Here is a 26,555-nt window from a genome sequence, read left to right as displayed (position 1 = left end):
AAAATTTTTTTCTTTTAATTTATTCACCAAATATTTATTCAGCACCTGTTGTGTGCCAGGCACTGGGGCTGCAGCAATGAAGAGAATGGGTGACATGTCTGCCCTTGTGGCACTTATTATGTTCTGTAGGGTCCAGGAAGAATGAATACGTTTCTCACTATTTGTAAGGTGCCAGGCATACTGCCTGGCCGTGCTCAGTGAGAGCCAACATCATTGACATCCAACACCGCAGAATGTTTTCATATTTTTTTCGTGACAAATGGGTAGGAGATTCCATTAGCAAATGAATTTAGAAACTGGTGTTGAATATTTTTAATTTGGGGGAGGAAATCACTTAGTCCTATTGGTGCATGTGTGTCATCTGCACAATTTACATGTTGATATTAGTCTATGATGATCATGTGTATGCCTAGGAAATTCTCGTTACTATGAAGGGGCCTGGGTACTGATTTTCATATATTGTGCTACTTCCATCTATTAAATAGGAAGCACCACGGAACAATATCACTTTTCTGACATTTGATAGCTTTGACCCAGGGTTTTCTCTGAAAGGCGCCCTTTTTATGTCACACGTGTCAGGGAGAAAACAAGATTGATAAGGCAATACTTGAAGAAAACTATTAACTTTGAAGGAAATATACCACGGGGTAGTTTTCTTAAAAAAAAAAAAATCAAAGACGGATCACTGTTCAGGTTTGACTGTCATTTGGTGCAATCAGCATTGTTGCGTCAGAGCTTAGATTCCGCAAAGATAAGCACGAGACGGGAATGGGTTTTTGTTGTTGTTCTTGGGGGTGGCTGCACCACGAGGCTTGCGGGATCTTAGTTCTCCAACCAGGGATCTAACCCAGGCCCGCGGCAGTGAAAGCAGGTAGTCCTAACCACTGGACCGCCAGGGAACTCCTGTGAATGGGTATGAGAACATGCCAGCCCCTGACCTTGCAAACTTCAGCAACTTAAAAATTGGTGACAGTTGCCTGAGAGCCAGCAGGACAAAGGTCACCAGAGAGCTGTCACGATGGGCACTTAATCATAGACAGGAGGACTTCCCTGGTGGCGCAGTGGTTAAGAATCCGCCTGCAAATGCAGGGGACACGGGTTCCAGCCCTGGTCCGGGAAGATCCCACATACCGTGGAGCAGCTAAGCCCATACGCCACAACTACTGAGCCTGTGCTTTAGAGCCTGCGAGCCACAACTACAAAGCCCACGTGCCACAACTACTGAAGCCCGTGCTCCTAGAGCCCGTGCTGCACAACAAGAGAAGCCACCGCAATGAGCAGCCCACGCACCACAACAAAGAGTAGCCCCAACTCACCGCAACTGGAGAAAGCCTGCGTGCAGCAACGAAGACCCAACGCAGCCAAAAATTTTTAAAAATCATAGAAGGGAATGCCCGGGAGAAAGTAAGCAAACCCTAGTGGCTGTCATTGGAGGACTACAACGATTTGGGGGAACTACCCACAAAACTCTTAGCCAAAGGCAATCCATTAAACCTACCCACTTAATCACAGGATTCTCATTGGCAGAAGGAAGCATTCTTTTTTTTTTTTTTTTTGCGGTACGCGGGCCTCTCACTGTTGTGGCCTCTCCCGTTGCGGAGCACAGGCTCCGGACGCGCAGGCTCAGCGGCCATGGCTCACGGGCTCAGCCGCTCCGCGGCATGTGGGATCTTCCCAGACTGGGGCACGAACCCGTGTCCCCTGCATCGGCAGGCGGACTCTCAACCACTGCGCCACCAGGGAAGACCTGAAGGAGGCATTCTTAAAGAGGGGATGAGGGACCTGCCCTCAGCCATTAAAAATAAACTTTTTAGTTTTCCTGAAGAGAAAGAGTGCTCTGGTATATTTCAAGATGGTTCCTTTTCCCCTCCCCCTGCGGGAAGCCCAAGAAGATTTCTCTCCAGTGTTTACTACAGGAATCCGGTCAAGCTCCTGGAGTTCCAGTTTTCCTCCCAGCGCTGGTTCCCACAGTGGTTTCTGCTTCTGAGTCTCTGCTGCATTGCAGTTAAAGACAATGATAGGAGGAGAGCACCAGAATCACAGCTAACTGCTGAACAATCATGGACAGGAAGACCCTGGAACTCACCAAAAGAGATACCCCACATCCAAAGACAAAGGAGAAGCCGCAGTGAGACAGTAGGAGGGGCACAGTCACAACAAAATCAAATCCCATAACTGCTGGGTGGGTGACTCATAAACTGGAGAAAAATTATACCACAGAAGTCAACCCACTGGAGTGAAGGTTCTGAGCTGCACGTCAGGCTTCCCAACCTGGGGGTCTGGCAATGGGCGGAGGAATTCCTAGAGAATCAGACTTTGAAGCCTACTGGGAATTGATTGCAGGACTTCGACAGGACTGGGGGAAACAGAGACTCTCCACTCTTGGAGGGCACACACAAAGCAGTGTGCGCATCGGGACCCATGGGGAAGGAGCAGTGACCCCATAGGAGACTGAAGCAGACCTACCTGCTAGTGTTGGAGGGTCTTCTGCAGAGGTGGGCTGTGGCTGTGGCTCACCGTGTGGACAAGGACACTGGCAGCAGAAGTTCTGGGAAGTACTCCTTGGCGTGAGCCCTCCCAGAGTCTGCCATTAGCCCTATCAAAGAGCCTGTAGGATCCAGTGCTGGGTCGCCTCAGGCCAAACAACCAACAGGGAGGAAACTCTGCCCCACCTATCAGCACACAAGCGGATTAAAGTTTTACTGAGCTCTGCCCAACTGAGCAACACCCAGCTCTACCCACCACCAGTCCCTCCCATCAGGAAGCTTGCACAATCCTCTTAGATAGCCTCATCCACCAGAGGGCAGACAGCAGAAGCAAGAAGAACTGCCATCCTTCAGCCTGTGGAATGAAAACCACCTTCACAGAAAGATAGACAAAATGAAAAGGCAGAGGACTATGTACCAGATGAAGGAACAAGATAAAACCCCAGAAAAACAACTAACTGCAGTGGAGATAGGCAACCTTCCAGAAAAAGAATTCAGAATAAAGAACAAACACCTAAAAGAATTAAAGAACAAACAAACAGAGATGAACAGTACAATAACTGAAATGAAAAATACACTAGAAGGAATCAGTAGCAGAATAACTGAGGCAGAAGAACAGATAAGTGACCTGGAAGACAGAATGGTGGAGTTCACTGCCACAGAACAGAATAAAGAAAAAAGAATGAAAAGAAATGAAGACAGCCTAAGAGACCTCTGGGACAACATTACACGAACTAACATTTGCATTATAGGGGTCCCAGAAGGAGAAGAGCGAGAAAGGACCCAAGAAAATATTTGAAGAGATTATAGTCGAAAAATTCACTAACATGGGAAAGGAAATAGCCACCCAAGACCAGGAAGCGCAGAGAGTCCCAGGCAGGATAAATTCAAGGAGAAACACACTGAGACACATAGTAATCAAACTGACAAAAATTAAAGACAAAGAAAACTTATTAAAAGCAACAAGGGAAAAACGACAAATAACATACAAGAGAACTCCCATAGGTTAACAGCTGATTTCTCAGCAGAAACTCTACAAACCAGAAGGGAGCGGCATGACATCTTTAAAGTGATGAAAGGGGAGAACCTACAACCAAGATTACTCTACCCAGCAAGGGTCTCATTCAGATTCGACAGAGAAATCAAAAGCTTTACAGACAAGCAAAAGCTACGAGAATTCAGCACCACCAAACCAGCTCCACAACAAATGCTAAAGGAACTTCTCTAAGTGGGAAACACAAGAGAAGAAAAGGACCTACAAAAACAGCCCAAAACAATTAAGAAAATGATAATAGGAACATACATATCGATAATTAGCTTAAATGTGAATGGATTAGATGCTCCAACCAAAAGACACAGGTGAACTGAATGGATACAAAAACAAGACCCATATATATGCTGTCTACAAGAGACCCACTTCAGACCTAGGGACACATACAGACTGAAAGTGAGGGGATGGAAAAAGATATTCCATGCAAATGGAAATCAAAAGAAACCTGGAGTAGCAATTCTCATATCAGACAAAATAGACTTTAAAATAAAGACTATTACAAGAGACAAGGATACTACATAATGATCAAGGGATCAATCCAAGAAGAAGATATAACAATTGTAAATGTTTATGCACCCAACATAGGAGCACCTCGTTACATAAGGCAAATGCTAACAGCTATAAAAGAGGAAATTGACAAAAACACAATAATGGTGGGGGACTTTAACACCTCACTTAAACCAATGGACATCATCTGGACAGAAAATTAATAAGGAAACACAAGCTTTAAATGACACAATAGACCAGATAGATTTAATTGATATTTATAGGACATTCAAAAACAGCAGATTACACTTTCTTCTCAAGTGCACATGGAACATTCTCCAGGATAGATCACATCCTCGGTCACAAATCAAGCCTCGGTAAATTTAAGAAAATTGAAATCACATCAAGCATCTTTTCCAACTGCAACTCTATGAGATTAGAAACCAATTACAGGGAAAAAAAATGTAAAAAACACAAACACATGGAGGCTAAACAATATGTTACTAAATAACCAAGAGATCACTGAAGAAATCCAAGAGGAAATCAGAAAATACCTAGAGACAAATGACAACGAAAACACGGTGATCTAAAATCTGTGGGATGCAGCAAAAGCAGTTTTAAGAAGGAAGTTTATAGCAATACAATCCTACCTCAAGAAACAGGCAAAATCTCAAATAAACAATCTAACCTTACACCTAGAGGAACTAGAGAAAGAAGAACAAACAAAATCCAAAGTTAGTAGAAGAAAAGAAATCATAAAGATCAGAGCAGAAATAAATGAAATAGAAACAAAGAAAACAATAGCAAAGATCAAGAAAACTAAAAGTTGTTTCTTTGAGAAGATAAACAAAAGTGATAAACCTTTAGGCAGACTCATGAAGAAAAAGAGGGAGAGGACTCAAATTAATGAAAGTAGAAATGAAAAAGAAGAAGTTATAACGGATACCGCAGAAATACAAAGCATCATAAGAGACTGCTACAAGCAGCTCTATGCCAATAAAAGGGACAACCTGGAAGAAATGGACAAATTCTTAGAAAGGTACAACCTTCCAAGACTGAACCAGGAAGAAATAGAAACTATGAACAGGCCAATCACAAATAATGAAACTGAAACTGTGATTTAAAATCTTCTAACAAACAAAAGTCCAGGACCAAATGGCTTCACTGGTGATTTCTATCAAACATTTAGAGAAGAGCTAACACCCATCTTTCTCAAACTCTTCCAAAAAATTGCAGAGGAAGGAACACTCCCAATCTCATTCTATGAGGCCACCATCACCCTGATACCAAAACCAGACAAAGATACTACAAAAAAATAGTTTTCCTGAAGCCAGAGAAGCTTTCTGTAATTACAGTCTGAAGAGGTAGAGGTGATCCCACACTTAAACCTTCAGCCGTCAAGGCACTTGGCTTAACTGACCAAGTAAGTCTAGCCAGAGCCTCAGAGATGCTGGCCTTGGTGTTTACAGGTTCCAGGCCATCCCAGAAGCCTTCTCAGTGCCGTCAGCTGGCCCCCGCCGTGACTCACCCTCCTACTTGGAAATGACATCTAGAGAGACATGATGCAATAGGTTCCCTCTTTCCCCATTGGAATTGCTTGTTTGCAAAGGACTGGGTGAAACAAAGCAAGCTCTTTGAGGTTTCTCTGAAAACTAGACATTGTTTGTAAATCGTTTTTTTTAAGTGTCCTTTGTATCCTGTTCAATAATCCCCACCAGCTGTACGCTCTTTTCGAGGTATTCCAGTGAAAGAGTGGTGGGTTAACAACAGTCTGCAAAGGACATACTCTAGGTTCTGTTCAACTGGTAGAGAGACTTTAAAAATAGCTCTTGAATTTTGCGATGTGGAATGCCATGTGTGAGCTCCCAGGACAACATGTGCGCTACACATTGCAAAACCCTTCACAAGTGTTACCTAATTAAACTGCACACTCTCTGACAGGTGGCAGGCTCCACAGTGTCTTGCAGGAGAAGGGAACTGCTGCACGTCCAGCACCAGCTTGGAACAGTGTCTTTGTGTCTTGAGGTTGTGCTGCCTCAAGAGCCAATGAGTCTTCGTCAGACTACAATTGAAATAGTTAGAGAACCCAAGATCTTCCCTGGGACATGGTTAATTATTATGTGAGATTCATTACCACCCTTAGCAACTTCAGAGTTTTGCCAACAAGGCCAATGATTGTTGACAGGATTAGAAACAAGCCAAAGAGACCACATCTTGGGTATAGACCTACCCACCGTGGTGGCCTCGTGTCAGGGATCTACTGGAGGGCTCAGGTCTCCAGCAGGAAGTTCAAGTCTTAGTAAGCAGCAGGTGATGGGGTCCTACGGACAGAGGAGTCAGGTAGGGGCAGCACCGGGAAACTGAGAGCAGCTTCTAATGGATGCCTGTCCGTCATTAAGCCTATGAGAAGGTGGAAGGGACTGAGTCATCAGGCTGACCAAGGATGGGGCAGAACCCCTGTCTTGGGAGAAGACCAAGGTTATTGTCAGTTATTAGAACAAAGCCTTAGAAGGAAGAAAACAACAAAGCAAAACACTTGGGTACAGGCTAAAGAGCAGGGGAGGAGGACAGGGACTCAGGAAGCTAAAGGTAGCCTGAGTGTCAGCACTGGAGCACTGACCCGAAGGACTGGTAGATGTAAGCATAGCAGTTAAGACTGTGCACCCAGGAATCAAGTAGACTTCTAGCATGTGGTCTGTAATCTCTCTGTGCCTCAGCCTCCTAGTTGGGAAAATGGAAATAGTAAAATTTGCTACCGCATAAGGTATTCCAGATGATTAAATGAAATAATATATGTAAAGTGCCTAGAATGGTATATGGCACCAAGTGAGCGCTTAATGGACATTGGCGATGATGGCAGCGAAGTGAAGAAGATGGTGATGGTGATGATGATGGTGACCATGTGATGATAATTATGTTGGTGGTGACTCTATTGATGATGATGATGAATCAGAAGGTACTGTGAGACTACCTGCTCCTCAGGACAGAACTGGCCCTGGGACAGGCACGCAACTTACAGGTGGGGATCCAGTGACAGCCAGCGGGTGGGGAAGTGAGATGCAGTGTAGAACAAGCCTTGATGAGCACTTGGTAATTATCTGGTGTTTAGAGGTATATTGACCAGGTAACCCCAAGGAGTTTGTTGCTGCCGTTTCTTTGGTTACTCGATAGTACCTTGTGTGGATAACTGAATCCATCAGTTCAATTTTTACAATGGGTACCATTTGAATATTTAAGAGAGGAATTTCAAGAAAATAATTATTTGTTTTTATGTGTCCCTAAACCTCTCCAATTTTTCCCCTGGTTGCCTACTCAGGTTAAGCAAGGACAAATGGCAGTCTGTGTGGTCCCTAACAACACCGTTGACACATGTCGTGGATGATATAGAGAGCTTAACAAGGTTTCTGTCCTTCCTTGAACATGTTTCTGTCATTGTCTTGTCTTTATTTCTCAACATACTGTCTGTCTCATGCTTGTGGATCAAATTATACAATGTCAATACCTAGGGATTAAAAACATAACAGAAATTTTAATTCAGTTGATAGTGTACAAGGCACTAGGCTTTCTGTGCTGTGGTCTCTCCACTTCCTGTCTTCTCTACTCTACTACCTTTCATTCATTTATTTGTCCAATAAATATTTATCATTTAGATACTTAATGTCTATAGGCGCTTTACTAGGTCTCAGCCCAGAAGCCTTCCGTGAAATCCTTGTAGACGAAGAGAGACAGTTGCAGTGTTAACGTGGTTAAATGGTGTGATGGGAGCACCTGACAGTCTTAGGGGATAGGGGAAGGCCCACGGAGAGGGTAACGTCTTTAATTTTCCTAAAAGTCTGTCAAAAATATTCATTAACTTCCAGACTTCAGATCATGACTTTAAATAAAGGACTCGACAGTGTTTTTTGTTTTTTTTTGTTTTTTTTTTTTGCGGTACGCGGGACTCTCACTGTTGTGGCCTCTCCCGTTGCGGAGCACAGGCTCCGGACGCGCAGGCCCAGCGGCCATGGCTCACGGGCCCAGCCGCTCGGCGGCATGTGGGATCTTCCCGGACCGGGGCACGAACCCGTGTCCCCTGAATCGGCAGGCTGACTCTCAACCACTGCGCCACCAGGGAAGCCCGACTCGACAGTTTTGATACAACCAGTCTTTTCCCCAACGTTGAATCTTGCCTGACAATTATCCCCGCCTTTCCATCTCTTGCCTGTTTAGTCATTCTCCTGTGCTGCATTGCTCATCCCAGCATTAAAATATTTTTGGTAAGATTTGAGCGGGTTACGTATTGCTCTGTGAATACTATATGGCAAAGAACTGAAGAATCCTCCATTTCCAAAGATCATTTTCTCTAGTGCGATTAGCATTTTCATGAGTTGTTAAGGTAATGTGTCTGGTGATTAAAATTTGGAATATTTCAAAGAGACTCTTCATAGCAACTTTCAAGATCTATATGTTTTGCATTTAAAATTTATACTAGAATGCTGTCCGTTTCTCCTAGCTTAGGGTTTTGTGGTAAAGGTGAGCGCTCTGATCCGTGGGTTCCCTTTATGTTGAATTTTATGGAATGAATGAAAAAGTCGTGTTAGTGCTTTGAGTTTGCGTACATTGGCTGGATAGAAAGGAAAAATTTGGGTGATTTCGAAGTGATACTGTATCGATACATGGATTACATCTTTTTTTTTGACAGACCTGACTGTACCATGCTAGACCCTGTATTCTCTTGATTCTCCAAGTCACAATCATATCTCTAGGCTCATTTCAGCCTTTGCGAGGAACATGTCGTATTCAGGGACACAGCCGGATCTCCTAGCCGGTTTCCCAGGCACACTGGTCATTGGGTTTGCAGTTTTATCTGTCCTGCTACAGATGCTAGGGAAGGGCTGTGCATCTGTTTTCCGCCCTTGGAGATCAGGTCCAAATGTGTTTCCTGTTTGTACTCTTCTGTGGCTTTTGTTTGTTTGCTTTCCTAAGGAAAAAATGCTACTTGCTAGGGGCAAATTGGCTTACTGTTTGTATACATGCAAATTCTCCATGCATATTGTATGCATAATCTTATATGAAATAACCGTTTTCTAATTAACACCCCGGTGATATTTAGGTGATTGAGGTTAGTTAAGAGACAACAAGGAAATACTTCTAATTTTATCTTTCCATGCTGTGGGAAAAAGGAGAATTTGACAAAGCAGTTTAAGAGAAAGGGAAAGTAAAGCAAATTTTCTGTGAGGAAAATTCCAAATTATTGATGTTTCAGAATCTTCAATTTTATAATGCAGTTTAAAAACATAAGGTACTATGAAGTGTGTTTGTATGTCGAATAATGTATCTTTAAATGACAAGTGTTCCACACAAACATCTATTTGTAGAAAAGGAACCAGTCATCATGTGAGATTTTAAAAAATTAACGTACATCTTCTATGCCTTGGGTATTCTGAGTCCCAGTTATGGTATGGAATCTTGATAGTGTACTATGTATATGTGTAAATTTTGAACCAAATCTGACTCTAGGTCTAGAAGGAATGATATTAGGAAAAATACATTTTAAATAGAAACAGTTTTGTCTTGCTTTCTGGTTTTCTATACTGTATATACACAGTATAGAAAAATAAGAAAATACAGAAAAGCCTAAAAACCAAACTAATTACGTTTAAACCTCTAATCCCTGCCCCCGCCTCAGATTTAACCGCATGTTGGCTTATTTCCTCCCAGACTGTTGTCTGTGTATGTATATATATATTTGTTCAACAAATAGTGAGTACCTACTTTTTGAATTGCCAGACACCACTGGGTTCTGGGGATACAACAGTGAGCAAAACATACAGAATTGCCTGCCCCAGTGGACTTTACATTCTGTATATATCCACCCATTTACCCAAATACACATTGGGATCAAGCTGTCATACTGTGCGCTTGCTTATATTCCTTAACCTTCTATAAGGAACACTTTTCCCTTGTTAAATATTCTCCGGTGTTGTGATTCTTAATGGTTATATATACCTTTTTATCTTGTGAATGGACCATAGTTTATTTATGTATCCCTCAATTCAAGCTATTTAAGTGCTTTTTGTTATTATAAAAATAAGTAACTATGAATATCTTTTCTTTTTTTTTTTAATTGACCGCGCAGCTTGCGGGATCTTAGTTCCCTGATCAGGGATCGAACCCCTGCCTCCTGCAGTGGAAGCACGGAGCCCTAACCACTGGACTGCCAGGGAATTCCCAATGAATATCTTTAAATGTACATCTTCACTTTCATAATTTATCATCCTTAGGGTAGATTATTAGATATGAGTTTAGCAGGTTGAAAAGTAGGAACATTTTAAAGACTCCATAAACACTGTTAAATTACCATCTTGAAATATTGTATAGTTTGCACTTTTATTAACAACATATCTGTGCTCCTTTTTAAAATGTCATACTTCCTAGTATTTAACACTATCAGGATAAAGAAAACTTTAGCAGTTTGATTGGTGAAAAGTATTCTCAGAGTTTTCAATCATAATTCTTTATTTCTAAGAACACACATTTTTTAATATCTTTATTTCTGTGGCTCACGTTTTAAAGTCGTTTGCCTGTTTTTCTGTCTAAAGTATTGTTTTTCTTATTTATCAGCACCCTTGATATATTGAGCCATTTAGTCTATTATCATGTATGTAGCAAAATTTTCCCTAGGTGGAGAATATATGGTTTCCCCAACTTTTCCAGCAACCAAATCACGAGACGGGAAAAATGAGGAGGAGGCCCTCCTCTTGGTGTGAATTTTAAACCAGAATCTCTCTCTATAGCCACAGCAGCAACAACTAAGTTGCTGTGATTGTAGTGCCTGCAAGCGGTAATGTCCAAGAAATATAATAGTTCTACAGACAGGGCTGCGTTTAGTGCCTGAGCTGCCAGGCATGCAGGTACAAGTAAGCATGTGAGCACAGGAGTCAAACTCAGTACTGGGCAAATGGTACTCTACCTCGCCCCTCCCCCAACGTAGTGTAGTCGTGGTGCACGTGAATTTAATCGGTTTCCAAAAAATGCGTGCCATCTATATGTACCTCAGTGTACGTATAGATACACTTTCGGGTTATAAAAAGTCGAGCCTCGTGGTTGTGGATGAGTGAACAATGAACGAGATCTTGACAAACAGCTGCTGTTCTGAACAGGGGGATAGATTTATGCTTAAACCAGAGTAAACTGTGCCACCAGTTAATAATTTTGAGCAATGAAGTACGTTTGCTACAGTAACCGTTAAAGAAACAGATAAATCACAGTAATTTCAACATGGCACTTTAGCCATTCAGTAAATGGGTATTTTAGATTTCATTTGCTTTTGAACTAAGTTCAATAATGTATAGAGTGAGGCATTCAAAGATTAATGCTTAGAAAGGAGGAAAATCACTGTACAAGAACAGAAACAGATCATTTATGTATATTACATTGGGGCTTGGTCTGCCTGTGTTTCCATTATAAATCTGATTTTTCAAGCATTCATAATACAACAGTAAAAAGTTTGCCCTGGGCTGAAATTTGGCAGTTGTCTCAACTTTCTGAGATTCCAATTTTTATTTTATTCTTACTCTTCTTAATCAAATACTATGACATCTATGCATGTGTTTTTTAAATTAAATTAAATTTATTTTTTATACAGCAGGTTCTTATTAGGAATCTGTTTTATACATAGTAGTGTATATATGTGAATCCCAATGTGTTTTTAAATGTTCTACGTCATTGCTATTAATTCAAAAGTCCATTTCTTTTAGAAGTAAAAGTTGGTGGCTGATGATTTCAGAATACACTGTATTGTCATTGATTGTCATTGATTCTGAGGCTTATTAAGTTGTTTAAAAAACTTTTGGGACTTCCCTGGTGGTTCAGTGGCTAAGACTCCACACTCCCAATGCAGGGGACCCGGGTTCGATCCCTGGTCAGGGAACTAGATCCCACATGCGGCAACCAAGAGTTCACATGCCGCCACTAAAAAAAAGATCTCGCATACCACAACTAAAGATCCCGCATACTGCGGCTAAAGGATCTGGCATGTCGGCTGAAGATCCTGCGCGTGGCAGCGAAGATCCTGCATGCCGCAACTAAGACCCCGCGCAGCCAAATGAATTTAAAAAAATAATAAATAAATAAATTTTTAAAAGACGGTTAAAAAACTTTTAAAGTTGGTTTGAAAATATGATTAAAAGTCTGAGAAAGAACAATGGTTAAATGTTCTGATAGCATTTGATTTTTTTTTTATTAATAGTAATCTTTTATTTATTTATTTATTTTTATATTTATTTTTGGCTGTGTTGGGTCTTCGTTTCTGTGCGAGGGCTTTCTCTAGTTGCTGCAAGCGGGGGCCACTCTTCATCGCGGTGCGGGGGCCTCTTCACTATCGCGGCCTCTCTTGTTGCCGAGCACAGGCCCCAGACGCGCAGGCTCAGTAGTTGTGGCTCACGGGCTTAGTTGCTCCGCGGCATGTGGGATCCTCCCAGACCAGGGCTCGAACCCATGTCCCCTGCATCGGCAGGCAGACTCTCAACCACTGCGCCACCAGGGAAGCCCAGCGTTTGATTTTTATAGCTGCAAAGACAACAATAATAATGCTCTAACTCACGACAAAATGTGAGTCAGTATCTTAGAGGATTCATTTAAATTTGGCATCTCCAGTTTGGTGAAGCTACATAATTTTGTAAAACCCATATTCAGACGCCCAATCTGCTTACTAATCAGAGCAGATGTTATTTATGTGATGATATGGAAGCTTTGGGGTTTTTATATTCTCATCTGTGTTCATCTTACTTGATCATGAGCTCCTGAAGTTCAGTGACTATTCTTTATACTTCCAGTACCCAGCATGTCAACTAGGTACAGAGGTGACACTTAGGAAATATGGGTTGAATAAATGAATACATGAGTTTTGTTCAGTTATTTAGACTGTCACCAACTTCTGAAGATTATTCATTCTGAAACACGTGAGTCACTGGGTTAGGACTTGTTCATTTTCCTGTAAAAGTATAATGTAAAAAGTAAATTTTCCCACAAAGGCTTATTTAATTTCCAGCGATTACACTCCAGCACAATCATTGTAGTCGACAGAGGTCTGGATCAGTTTCTGAAAAACACTCCCTCCCCGTCAGTAGACAGTCCCATGGTAATGCTGAAACCCTCTATGTATTCCACAGGTTGTAAATAATGCATTCTATTATCAGACACCTGGCTTTACCTGCCTTTTTTTTTTTTTTTTTTTTTTTAAATAATGTTGAGCCTACCTCTTTCCTTTTACTTTAATATCATCAATCTTGGGAATTCCCTCGCTTTCACTGCTGAGGGCCCGGGTTCAGTCCCTGGTCGGGGAACTAAGATCCCACAAGCTTCATGGTGTGGCCAAAAAATAAAAATAAATAAATAAAATAAAATAAAATAAAAAATCATTAGTCCTGGTCATCCCCTTCTAGAGCAGTGATGACCAGGCTGGAGTTTAGGTGTGAGTCAGGGTATACTGATCCCTTCAACCTCCATTAGAGTCAGCTCTGAGCAGCCCTGTCTGGGGCAGCAGTTCTCAAAGTGTAGCTCCCCAGCCAGCAGCGTGTGCGTCACCTGGAACTTGGTAGAAATGCAAATTAGAGGGCTCTTCCCAGATGGACTGAATCTGTAATTCTGGGGAGGGGCCCAGCAATAGTGTGGAACAAGCCCTCCAGGGGATTGCAGGGTACTAAGTGTGGAACCTCTGTTCTATGGCTCACTGGAGCACGGTCCCAAGGAGGGACCTTGGTATGCGATTCCTCTGGCAGCAAGCTCAGTGGTGGCATGTAGTTCCTCAGCCAGTTGCCCAGCACTCTGCTGCTGTAGATCACGGTCAAGGGGACTTGGAGCTGTTGAAGGAGTTTGGGGCAAGGTTCAGGCACGTAGTCCAAGGTGCAGTGGTCAGACACGGTGGCACAGGGACTCTCTGGCCCCGTGTGGCTGAGCTAGTTTCAGGATGGACATTAGACCTTGGTCATTTTGTAATACCTAATATGAAAAATTTTAACTAGATCTGAAATCTGTTACATTTTCATAAGCGGTTTCACTGTGACATTAGGCAAAGTGCTGTTAGATCCTTGCAATGTAAATTGCCATAAGTATTTCAGTGGTTATAGAAATGGACAAAACAATTTTGATGACTTAGTTGTGTGAATAAAATTCCTTGTAAGTAATGACCAACAAGAGTGGTAAGAGCTCATCACTAAAAGTTTTGGCCTAACTTAGCTTACAGTCATTTCAATCATATAACTTAATTTTTTTAAAGTTATTTTTCAGTGAGCTCGAAGTTCTATTAAAAAACTAAAAAGATTTTATTTGGAAGTTTTGTACCAATTCAGTATTTAATATTTTCATGGGTCTTTCCTGGCGGTCCAGTGGTTAGGACTCTGTGCTTCCACTGCAGGGGGCACGAGTTCCATCCCTGATTGGGGAACTAAGATCCCGCACGCCGCAGGAAAAATTTAACATTTTCACTAATACTCTGGTATAATCAGCATGTATTATTTAAACATGTAATACATGTTTTCCTACTCAACCCCTCCTCAGTGCCTCAGTGTGCAGGGGCCTGTTACTGTTGTGCTGTATAGAAGAGGCACAAGGCGGCTGTCTGCCCTCTCTCCCTGGAAGCCCTTACTGTGTTTGCATTCTCCTTCCCTTCTCTGAGTAAACAGCTCCAGGTCCTCCAGTTGATCTCGTTTATATGATTCCGTTTCTAGACACCCTTCTAACAAAGGTTCTCCTGGTTTTCATTATCATCTGGAAAATATGGCATCCAAAGCTGAGCACAACTGTCCAGATATCATGCCTGGTGCTAGAACAGAAGGAATATTGGGCCTGTGATTTAGACATTAAGTACAAATGATTCCCATGAGTGACTTTAGAAATCCCTAGAATGTAAGCTCCATGAAGGCAGCAACTGTCTTTGTCCACTGTTTTATCCTTCTTGACTAGAACAGTGCTTAGAGTACGGTGTGTGATCAATAACTATTTTTTAAATTAAGGAGTGGTTAGATGAAAGAGCAAATGAAGAGACACGGAAAGAAATTAAAAATAAGTGGGCCCCATTTAGTTGCTTTCTGTGACTTTTGTCTCAGGTTTATCAATCCCAGCCAGCAGCTAGATGTACCCAGAGTATCTCTTGGTGAGTGTTGTTGTGTGTGGATCACTGCACATTGTTCTCACAACAGTGAGATTGGATGGGCCATCCAGAGTGGCTGGATGTTGTGGGTATCCACCACTGGGAAATGCAGGGGCCATTTGTATGTTGGTCTTCATAAGCCAAGTCCTGCTAGTAAAATGAAAATTGAATTACACAACGTTTTTTTTTTTTTTTTTTGGCTGCACCGCACGGCTTGCAGGGTCTTAGTTCCCCGACCAGGGATTGAATTGACCCCAGGCCCCGGCGGGGAAAGCACCAAGTCCTAACCTGGACTGCCAGGGAATTTTCTCACAACTTTTTTAAAAGGGTGATTAAAATGTCTTCATGACACTGTGCCTTTAATATTTACATTTATATGACATGACATACTTGTGTTCATTTTGTTCATAGTAAAAGGTGCATTCTTCGACCGTGATGCATTTTATTGAAATGATCTATCATCAGGCAACGGTTTAGGTCTTATTCCTACCTCTCTTCAAGATGCTTGGTGCATGCTATGTACTCAACACTGTTAGAGGTGTAGCCTGAAAGATCTAGTACATCATTTCCTAAGACAGTTTAGAAATTAAAAGAATCGTACTGCCTTGTTGTTTGAAATGAGGCATGAGAGTACCAAGCTTGACACTCTTAGATTAAAATTATCCCTGATTTTAACCAACTCATCTAACATTCAGTGACTCTCTCCTGTGTTTTAGCACAGTCATGCTTCAAGATGGCAGAACTCACCCTGCTTTCTCCCCAGACTGAGTTCTGCCCCTGTCCTGGGTACTTCCAGCAGATAGGAGGTGTGCATTTCATGAATGTCCCCTTGGGAGGTCCCTTGGTTTTCACTAGGGGATCTCAGGCCTACCTCCAGCTTTGCTGAAGTTAAAGCACTTGTGGGACAGTTCTGCAGGGGCGTGGCTTGTGATGTTGGTCAGTGGGATATAGTGTCCTCTCTGCCAGAAGCCGGAGGAGAAATTCTCATTCTCATGATGGATAATGTCAATCTAACCGATCATGTCTCCTTTGCATTAAACATTAGGAGCTTAGCCCCAAATGTGTGGTCTGTCTTTAGTGTAGAATCCATAACCTGAATTTTGTGAACTAACCTAATTCATGGACCAGTTTTACTCCACAATCTTGATTTTTCTCCCCCTTTGTATCATTTACATTAGTTTTTTAACGTTATCAGACAGCATTGCACTTAAGTTTTATCAGGCATTTTAAGTCATTTTTTGGAATGTGGAGAGGTCTAATAAATATGTAACAAATGCTTAGAGAACATGGACTAATGCAGCAAGAAGACTGAATTACCACGGAGCAGTAATGGCTAGGTGGAAATTGCCACTTTTGGTTTCTTATCAATGCTTATAGAAATTCACTGATCTGTTCATTACAGTTGGGTTTTAAGGCTGCAGTTAGTGTAATAGCATTCAACTGTGAAAAAAAAAAAAAGCTTTTTCCTTGGAACATTTCTTCTTTGATGTGGTGAGGTGAGAGTAGTTTTTCATTCACTTTCACTCATTAGAAAAAATTTGGTATGCTGGGCGGTGAGCTTATTTACAGGAGCCTGAAAATGACTAACGTTTCCTGTTTCACCTATGAACGATTTAGGTAAAATAAGATATGACAAGCTGTGGGACCGAATTTAGAACACACAGACCACTACAGATTTTACCCTAAAAGTGATTCGATACCTCAACATGGTCTTTTTAAGTTCTTATAGGTCTAAGTTGTAGATCTTTCTGAGAATATTTGTTGAATTGCTTTTACTTACTGATGTAACTCTGCAACCCGAAAGAAATCTTAAAGCATGAAAATACATGTCCCAATCAGTAGGACTGGAATGAAAAATTAATGGAAGAGTCAGAATTACTGGCAAAGTAATCCAGTTTAAACAAATCAAACCAATAGATAGCCATCAAGCACTTCTCTTGTTCAGAAAGTAACAGCCATGAGGAGAGGGACCCTTGTCTTGTTCACTGCTGCTTCTTTAGCACTTCACATGGGGCTTGGTCCATAATAAGTGCTGAATAGTTTTTGTTGGACTGTGAGACTCTGTGTGTGTGTGTGTGTGTGTGTGTGTGTGTATGTCTGTCTGTCTGTGGGTACAATGAATCCCCGTTAAGAAGGCATTTACAGGGCTTCCCTGATGGCGCAGTGGTTAAAAGTCCACCTGCCAATGCAGGAGACACGGGTTCGAGCCCTGGTCCGGGAGGATCCCACCTGCCGTGGAGCGGCTAGGCCCGTGAGCCACAACTACTGAGCCTGTGCTCTGGAGCCCACGAGCCACAACTACTGAGCCCACGCGCCATAACCACTGAAGCCTGCGCGCCTGGAGCGTGTGCTCCGCAACAGGAGAAGCCACTGCAATGAGAAGCCTGCGCACCACAACGAAGAGTAGCCCCCGCTCGCCGCAACTAGAGAAAGCCCGCGCGCAGCAAGGAAGACCCCACGCAGCCAATACATACATACATACATATATACATAAATAAATACAATTTATTTAAAAAAAGGCATTTACTGTCTAGTTGAGGGAATACAATGCAAATAAGTGAGCAGAAGAGTAGCTACACGTAGGGAGACCCTCAGGAACGGCATTTAAGGCACAGTGGGCAGCGAAGGTTTAATGGGAGGTGGGTTTGTAGCTGGATCTGAAGGATGACTAGGGTTTGGGTGGAAAGGAAGCAGAAGTGAAGCTACTAGGACAGCACACACTCAGGGGACATTGGACCCAGCGCCCGGTCTCTAAGACATTGGACCCAGCGCCCGGTTTATGATCCGGCCTGTTGGTCAAACGGCCTCTCCTTCAGAAATGTGGACTTTATCCTGTTGGTATTGTGTTTCCACATTCTGGGAAAATTTTGGAACAGAGAAATGACACAGAGTACAAAGCAGTGTGCTTCTCAAAGTGACGTGAGCAAATGGGTCACCCGGGGATCTTGGTAAAATGCAGATTTTGATTCTGGAGGTCTGGGGTGGGGCCCAAAGCTGCCTTTCTAACAAGCTTCCAGGCGATTCTAATACTCATGGTACATGAAGCACTTTAAATAGCAAGGACATAGCATTAGGATTTCAAGAAGATTTAATGGACAGTAGTGCTTGAATGGGCATGACACTGCTCCATCCTGGGGTTTTAGAGTCCAAAAGGAACTTAAAGATAATCAAATGGTCCATTTCTCTTTCATTGCCATTGGAAAAACCAAATAAAATAAAACGGAGGTCTAAAGCGGGAGCCGGACTGGAACTCAATTCTCCTGGCTTGACGTCATCACCTCCCACTCTGCTGTGCAGCGCGGTCCAGGTCTGTGAGGGGAGGACTGCAAAGAAGCTGGTGTCTGTGGGAATGGAATGGGTTGGCTGGATGCAAGAAGCCATGTGAAGGGAGAAGCAGCAGCTCCTAGTAGCTAACGTGGTGGAGAGTGAGAAAACGCCTAAGAAAACACTGAGGTTTAAATCCTGGGAAAATGAACACTTGCCACACTGATGGGCTGGAATGGAGGAGTCAGACAAGAGGGGAGGAGACTCGGCCAACGGGAGGTACCACCACTTCAGTCTTCTTGTCAAGTGAGAGATGCCACATGCGTCTTAAAATCGACCACCAGCAGCAACTTTGCCCAGCAGTTCAGAGCTTGGTTCCCTCCATTAACTGAACACATTAATAAGAGCATGTGGCGTTTCACTTGTAGCTGAAAGCTGTGAGCACTCAGTCCTTTCACTTTTTTCGCGTCCTTCTTCCTGTACCCAGGGTGGAGGAGGAGAACTTGATGCTAAGCAGAGCTGGTGGGCGCCTGATGTTCTTCCTCCCCGCTTTGGAATAGGAGAGGGGTTTATCCTTCTGCTTTTCCAGCTGTGAAGTTCATTTGGCTTCCAGCACTGCCAGCGTTAAGGAAGGGAGAGGTGTGGATTTCCACAAGAACGTGCAAACAAAGTTGGGGCGAGGATGAGGGCAGGATACTTGCTTTCCTGGTCCTACTTTGCCCTGAGTGGATTTTTGTTTGTTTGTTTGTTTGTTTGCGGTACGCGGGCCTCTCACTGTTGTGGCCTCTCGCGTTGCGGAGCACAGGCTCCGGACGCGCAGTCTCAGCGGCCATGGCTCACGGGCCCAGCCGCTCCGCGGCATGTGGGATCCTCCCGGACCGGGGAACGATCCCGTGTCCCCTGCATCGGCAGGCGGACTCTCAACCACTGCGCCACCAGGGAAGCCCGGAGATTGTATTTTAAAGCTGATTTCCCATTGTTAGAAAAAGAAGTAATAAAAGTAATGCACGATTACATGCTTGTAAAAAGCAGCAAAGAGAATAGAAGTGTAGATCTTCTCAGACCTTTTCCTATGCACATACTTACATGCACCCATGTTGGGCAATATTTATATTTTGCTTTGGCTTTCTCTGTTAATCCTTCATTCAGTTAGGGAGGTTTCCTTAAGCGTTTGTAATTTACAGACTCACTAAGAATTTGTAATGTTAATGATATTTGTCATTCTTAACTAAGGCATACACATGTTACTTAATGATAAGCAGTTTAATTCATAGGTCAAGTTCCATACATCCACTTTCTTTTTAAATTTTTTAAACTTTAACTAAGTTATGATACCCTAACCTACAATTACAGGTTCAGGCTCAGCTTCCAGTGTTGTGTGGCTCTCTGGATGCCCATATTGAACATGGACCAACGTTTGGAGTTATTTCTCATAAAATATTGCTTAGAATATACTCTGTCAAGAGCAAAATCAATGAGCATATCATACTCAAAAAGTATTAGGATGATAGATTTATACCTGGGAAACAGTAGTGAGTCCTTCTCTAATGAACTCTGTGGTTGTGTTCAAGTTGGAGTGTGTTTCTTCATGTTCTTTGCAACATTTAGATGGAATATCTAAATTTGTTGAAAGTGATTTTTTTTTTTTTTTTTTTTTTTTTTTTTTGCAGTGACCAAGGATGCCCATATTGAACATGGACCAACGTTTGGAGTTATTTCTCATAAAATATTGCTTAGAATATACTCTGTCAAGAGCAAAATCAATGAGCATATCATACTCAAAAAGTATTAGGATGATAGATTTATACCTGGGAAACAGTAGTGAGTCCTTCTCTAATGAACTCTGTGGTTGTGTTCAAGTTGGAGTGTGTTTCTTCATGTTCTTTGCAACATTTAGATGGAATATCTAAATTTGTTGAAAGTGATTTTTTTTTTTTTTTTTTTTTTTTTTTTGCAGTGACCAAAGGAAGTTTTCCAGTGCTAGGAAAGAGTCGAATTCTTGATAATTGATCCATTTGCTCAAGACTGAGCCACAGTTAGGATGTAAGAAACCCTGATAGCTAAACCTTAACATTGAAAATTGTGAGGGAATTCCCTGGCAGTCCAGTGGTTAGGACTCCATGCTTTCACTGCAGGGGGCCCGGGTTTGATCCCTGGTCGGGGAACTAAGATCCTGCAAAAAAAAAAATTGTGATATTTCACAATACAGTGTGTGGGATTTTCTTCAAAGTAAAAGGGTGGAGCTGAATTATGGGTGAAGATATAGATGAAACAGAGTTGATCCTGATGAGTAGATAATTGTTGATGCTAGGTAATAAGCATTTGGGAGGTTGTTATATATACTGTTCTCCTTCCTTTTGTATATTTGTGATTTTCTATAATAAGTTTGAAATAAGAGACAAATAATAACTGTAGCCTAAAACACTGTGATACTTCAACTTTAAAAAAAATTCAGTAGTGCTTTACAATTTTCAAAAGTTTCTCACACACATGATGTCATACAATACCATTAATAACTCTTTTTCCCTCCTACCCCTCTATTGTCCCTCCTCCCTTCCCTCTCTCCATTGGTAGCCACTAGTTTGTTCTGTGTATCTGTGTCTGCTTCTTTTTTGTTTTATGTGGTAAGTTCAGGATGAAATATATTGCCATGATATGCTGCTTGAGTAAACTCTATAAAAATCACAAAAGAATGTTTCAGGACATTGTCAGGAATAAATAGTCTCACCTCATTCCTGGTTTCAAAAACTTACCTGAACTCCCATCTCCTTGGCAGTCAGTATGGTGGACTGTATTTTCCAAACAGCCTTAATGATACCTCCCATCCCAGTGCTCTTCTTACCATGTGACTTTGACCCTCCTCCAAATGAGAGATGGGGCTCAGACTCTTGCCTCCGGAAGGGCTTGTGAGTCCAGCAGAAGTGACACTGTATGAGGCTATCTTATAATAGGTAATACATATACATATATCTATTCTTTTTCAAATTCTTTTCCCATTTAGGTTATTACAAAATATTGAGGAGCGTTCCCTGTGCTATACATAGGCCCTTTTGGTTATATATTTTATTTTAATTTTTATTTTATATTGGAGTATAGTTGATTAACAATGTTGTGTTCGTTTCAGGTATACAGCAAAGTGATTCCATTGTAGATAGTGTATTTGTATATGTGTATATGGATAATGGAATCACTTTGCTGTACACCTGAAACGAACACAACATTGTTAATCAACTATACTCCAATATAAAATAAAAATTAAAAAAAATAAATTGTAACTTTTTTTTTAAAAAAGGTAATACACCTCTGCCTGGTTCTCTTGGTATTCTCTCTCTGGAAGCACCCATGTATAGGTGTTCAGCTGATACCTCCTGCTTCAGTCCCAGCTGTTAGCCAGCATCAGCCTTCAGACATGTGAGTAAGTGAGCTTTCTGATGATTATGGCTCCAACCATCAAGTCATCCCCCGCCCCCTTTGAATCTTCCCAGCTGAGGAAGACATCATAGAGCAGAGATAATAAGCCTTTTCTTCCGTGCCCTTCCTGAATTCTTACCTGCAGAATCTGTGAGCAAAATAAAATTCTTGTTGGTTTATGTAACTAAGTTTGGGATGATTTGTTACACAGCAGTAGCAACTGGAACAGTCAGAATATGTTAATGAGAGAGAGAAGAATCTTATTTCTCAGGGATCATCACTTTTCGTAACATGCCCAAAAGACACATACATACTCAGTGATTTTGATGGTATTCACAATTTTTATTATTTCCATCAACGTGATGACTTCCAAATCAGGAATTGTATTGTAGACCATCCATTATTCCCAGAGTAAAGTAGTTAGTGGCTGGGCAATCAGGTGTATCTCTTTAATTCTTCTTACTCCACCTCCCCCTCCACCAGAAGCCTTTCTCTGCCCATTCTTCCCCCCCCCCCAATATTTCTTTTAATTTTTTAAAATTGAAGTATAGTTGATTTACAGTGTGTTCATTTTGGGTGTACGGCAAAGTGATTCAGTTATTTGCATGTATATATATGTATATATATTCTTTTTCAGAATCTTTTCCGTTATGGTTTATCACAGGATATTGAATATAGTTCCCTGTACTATACAGTAGGACTTTCTTTATCCATTTTATATATAGTAGTGTGTATCTGTCAATCCCAAACTCCTAATTTATTCCTCTTCCCCTACCCCCTTTCATAGCCATAAGTTTGCTTTGTGTGAGTCTGTTTCTGTTTTGTAAATAGGTCCATTTGTATTGTTTTTTTTTAGATTTCACATATAAGTGATATCATAGGATGTTTGACTTTCTCTATCTGACTTACTTCACTTAGTATGATAATCTCTAGATCGATCCATGTTGCTGCAGATTCTCTGCCCGTTCTGACCTGATTCTGTCCTTCTGAATTACGTAAGCAATACCCTTTATTGCTGCACACACGACAGGTCCTCCTTCTGCCTGACTCTATCACACTTTTTCATTTCACACTGTGCTGTGAAAAAAAATCTAATTTTTTTTTAGAGATAAACAGAATAAAAAGTTGTCCAGCACTTTTTCCTTAAGTGTGTATGACACATTTTCAAGATTTGTTTCATGCGTTGTACATAAGGTGTTTTATCCAAGTATACATCAGAACACCTGCTAGCTTTAACTCTTATTTGTAATGTTCCATTTCTTAGGCTAGATGGTAGGTCCACATGGGTTTCATCACATTCACAAGAACATGATAGAATGATAGTCTTTTGTATGTTTGTCATTAATATCATGTGACATCCATCAATGTCATAATGATGGAATTTTGCCCATAGTCCATTCTGTTTTCTCACCAAACATCATATGGCTCCTTAACTTAGTGGATAATTTTACCAGCTGCTCCTCAATTTTGTAATATTTTTACTTTAGGATACGTTTGCTCTAAGAAATGCCTTTTAACAATGATGGTCGTCTCTCCTTGAGAGATGAAATTAATAATGTTTGCTCTGAACAACATTATTTTGTGGCATGTTCTGGGGAAAAAAAAACCCACTAGAAACATCACTGTGCAAGATCTCCTGTTAAACATATCCTGTTCCTGATAAAACAGATGTTCTGCATGGAAACAATAACTGGGTCCATTATTTTAATGGGGTGAATTTTAATACATTATATATCAAACTACACACCCAACCAATTTCCTAAGTAGCTACAGCACAGTCAAATGTCTATTATAAGTGACAAACTAACATGTGAAAATGAATTGTTTAGAATATTAGTTCCAGATCATCAAACGTTTAATATGATTGTTAACAAGCATCAGCTTTGTATGCAGAAACGGGTACATTTTGCATAATATACCGTAAACATTGTGTTTATGGTGTGGAGTAACAAGTGATGCACTCAATAAATAAAATTTATTAGAAAAGTGCAGATAAAAATGTACAATAAAAGCAGGTAATTTTCTGTCATGGTCTACGTTACCGAGTAATGTAGAGACTTAGAGTATGAAGAAAGTTAAGAACAGAGGAGGGGAAGAGAGTCGAATCAGTTACTTTGTGTTGATGGTTATGGAGTTGGGTGTTAGAGGGACCATTTCAGAGGAACTAATAGAGTTGTGTCAAAATGCCGAGGCTTCCATACCGACTCCTGAATAGGAAGACTTAAGATGAAAAAATTGCAAGTTATACCTTTGCTTACCTCCTGCTGTTTAAGTTTGTAAATTTCTCTATGTGATAACGCTAAGAGGTTGGGTATCAGGGCATCGTAATTGGTTTCTAAGCACCAAGAACGTCTGAAATACATATCGCCTTTGTTGACTGCACTTGAGTCTGACATCATACCAACTGGATTTGGAATGTAACTCAAACATTTCCATACATTGTTTTGCGGCAGAATATAAATTTGATCATTATAAACAAAGGTGACAATAAAAACCAGGAGGATGTTAACCAGAGAGAAGTTCATTGGGGCTTCACACCACTCTGATATTTTTTCATAACAAATAAGGTCCTGGGACTGGAGGTGAGTGGGTTGCCAGTCCATTAAACACTGCTCCTGTGGTCTACTTGTCCACATCATCCTGTTCTCAGATTTAATCACCCCAACACATTCATTTTATCTTCTGTATTTGTACCGGATTCCTGTTACCTTGTTTACATTTATACTTTCACTCCGAGTTACACTTACGTTACTGTTTCATTGCTAAGTTTTTAAATATTGGTCTTGATTTGCAGTTGTGCTAATGATGAAATAGGCAACCTGAAAAAAAATGAACAATTAGATGCAAGTGAGAATTCGTAATTTGGATGATCTGCCCCCATTTCCTGAATGTTAGCTGAGACCAACAAAACAGTCTTCATATAGTGTACATACAGTCGTGAAGAAGATAGCAGTCATTAAGAACCCAATAGGATTATTGGAAAACTCATAATTAATCTGATAGTTCAAACTTGTACAACATTAGTGATACTACTTCTTCCTCTAAAACTGCCCATCATCCTGCTTATGACTTGCTGATCAGCCGGGGACCACCCTGGACTTGGATCACACTTTGATGCGAACCTCCGCTTTAGCCCCTATTTAGATTTAAAAATTTTCTCTACTTATGAAAAATTATCAGTGCGGTGCTCTGTGCTCTATTTACTAGTATAACTGTCATTTTCTTATAGCATATTCTAACACTTCTAATAGTGTAATTATCCTGTTTTGTTGTCAAAGCTTATTTCAATATATTATTTTTTTATCACAGGTAACAGGTTTATCTCTTTTTTTTCTTTCGAAGGGGATACAGTTTTTTTTTTAAACCATAAAATGCGTGTTATACTCTATGACTTTATCTCTAAAATTGTTTGAGTCCTCTGCCTCTTCTTTATGACTTTATGGCACAAATGGATCATAGTAAATTCTGTGTCCTCATGACGGTCTAATCACATCCAGAGCATCATTTCACCATTAACTCTTAGTACCCTTCAGTTAGATTGTGCTTTTTTCTTCTGCAGTAAGATTATCAACAGTGTCAAGTGATGAAGTTTGGAAAACAGTTCAATTTTAAAAGGATATGGCTCTCATTTTAAAAATAGTTTTTCCAGAAAATCTGTTTATCTCCTCCATCTCTTCCCACCGTACCCTAGCATTTTCCAAATCCCCCCATCTCTTCTTACACAACTATTTGTCTCTGGTGTATGCCACGTTTGGAAGTCTCATTAAACCAGCATCTGTTCTGTTTTAGGAGAAACCCGAAGCCAGCCCAACGTCACTTCAGCTGCGGTCCCAGATCGAAGTAAGCACAGTGACTTTAATCATCTATTTTTGCTTCCGTCTTTTTTTTTTTTTTAAGTGGTATTATGTACAAATCAGATGAAGCCTGCTGTTCTGCCTGCGCTGACACTGTGAATCTTCTCTCCTAGGAGTCACTGGGCTTCTGTAGCACCGTGTCAACACCAGAAGTGGAAAGAAAGTAAGTTTTCTTCCTTCGGTCCAGGAGCAGAATTTCTAAGGTGTCTTTTAGGTCCATCCTGAGGGACGTGAAATGGGTGATCGTATTGTGTATGTACTACAGAGCTTGATGTCATTTTCCTTACATGATGTGTGTGTGTGTGTGTGTGTGTGTGTGTGTGTGTGTGTGTGTGTGTAGATGGATGAGTGTGTTTCGTAATTCAATTGGTGATGCAGAGGATTCTGCAAAGTGTTAATTGATTTTACACTCCTTATGGTAAGTGAGCTTAAATATCTGAAAGTGAGCCTGGAGGAAAGGAAAGACAGCTAAGTCAACCAAAATGGTTTTCTTCTTTTACACTGGTTTTTGATATAGGAGGAAAGTCATAAGGAAGCAAAGTACAAAAATAGAATACATTCCAGAATAAAACAGTGATTACAGTACCCTCTATGCACCTTGCTTTGGTGGGTGACCTTAAAACAAGGATAAATGCTTGTGACAGAGATGACAAAGGCTCACTACCCTTTCCTGTTAAAGGTAGTACGTTTGCCTCCTTGTCCTAACTTGGACCCTGTAATTTTTACTCTCATGGAAGATAATTCTATGTTACATCTTATATTTCCAGTATTTCTTTTAGGCCACTTAAAAACAAAGCAAAGCAATTTTTTTCCCTATAACCTTTCCCTTGAATACTTTATTCTATCATAATTATGGTAGAATGTTCTATTTA

General features: G+C 41.1%; 1 protein-coding gene across 4 annotated transcripts in view; it reads left to right on the top strand.

The window, feature by feature from the left end:
• The window catches only part of SASH1 (SAM and SH3 domain containing 1), a 338,740-nt gene that overhangs the window by 209,063 nt on the left and 103,122 nt on the right, over positions 1-26,555 (top strand). For all 4 annotated transcript variants that reach the window (XM_055087444.1, XM_024122578.3, XM_028494340.2 and 1 more), the window contains exons 3-4: positions 25,619-25,669; positions 25,797-25,846. In XM_055087444.1, the coding sequence (XP_054943419.1) occupies positions 25,619-25,669; positions 25,797-25,846 (101 nt within the window). The remainder of the gene's footprint in view (positions 1-25,618; positions 25,670-25,796; positions 25,847-26,555) is intronic.

Source organism: Physeter macrocephalus, chromosome 10, assembly GCF_002837175.3.
Source record: "Physeter macrocephalus isolate SW-GA chromosome 10, ASM283717v5, whole genome shotgun sequence".
NCBI lineage: Eukaryota > Metazoa > Chordata > Mammalia > Artiodactyla > Physeteridae > Physeter > Physeter macrocephalus.
The sequence above is the reverse complement of the archived record's forward strand: the minus strand, read 5'-3'. Positions and strand labels throughout refer to the sequence as shown.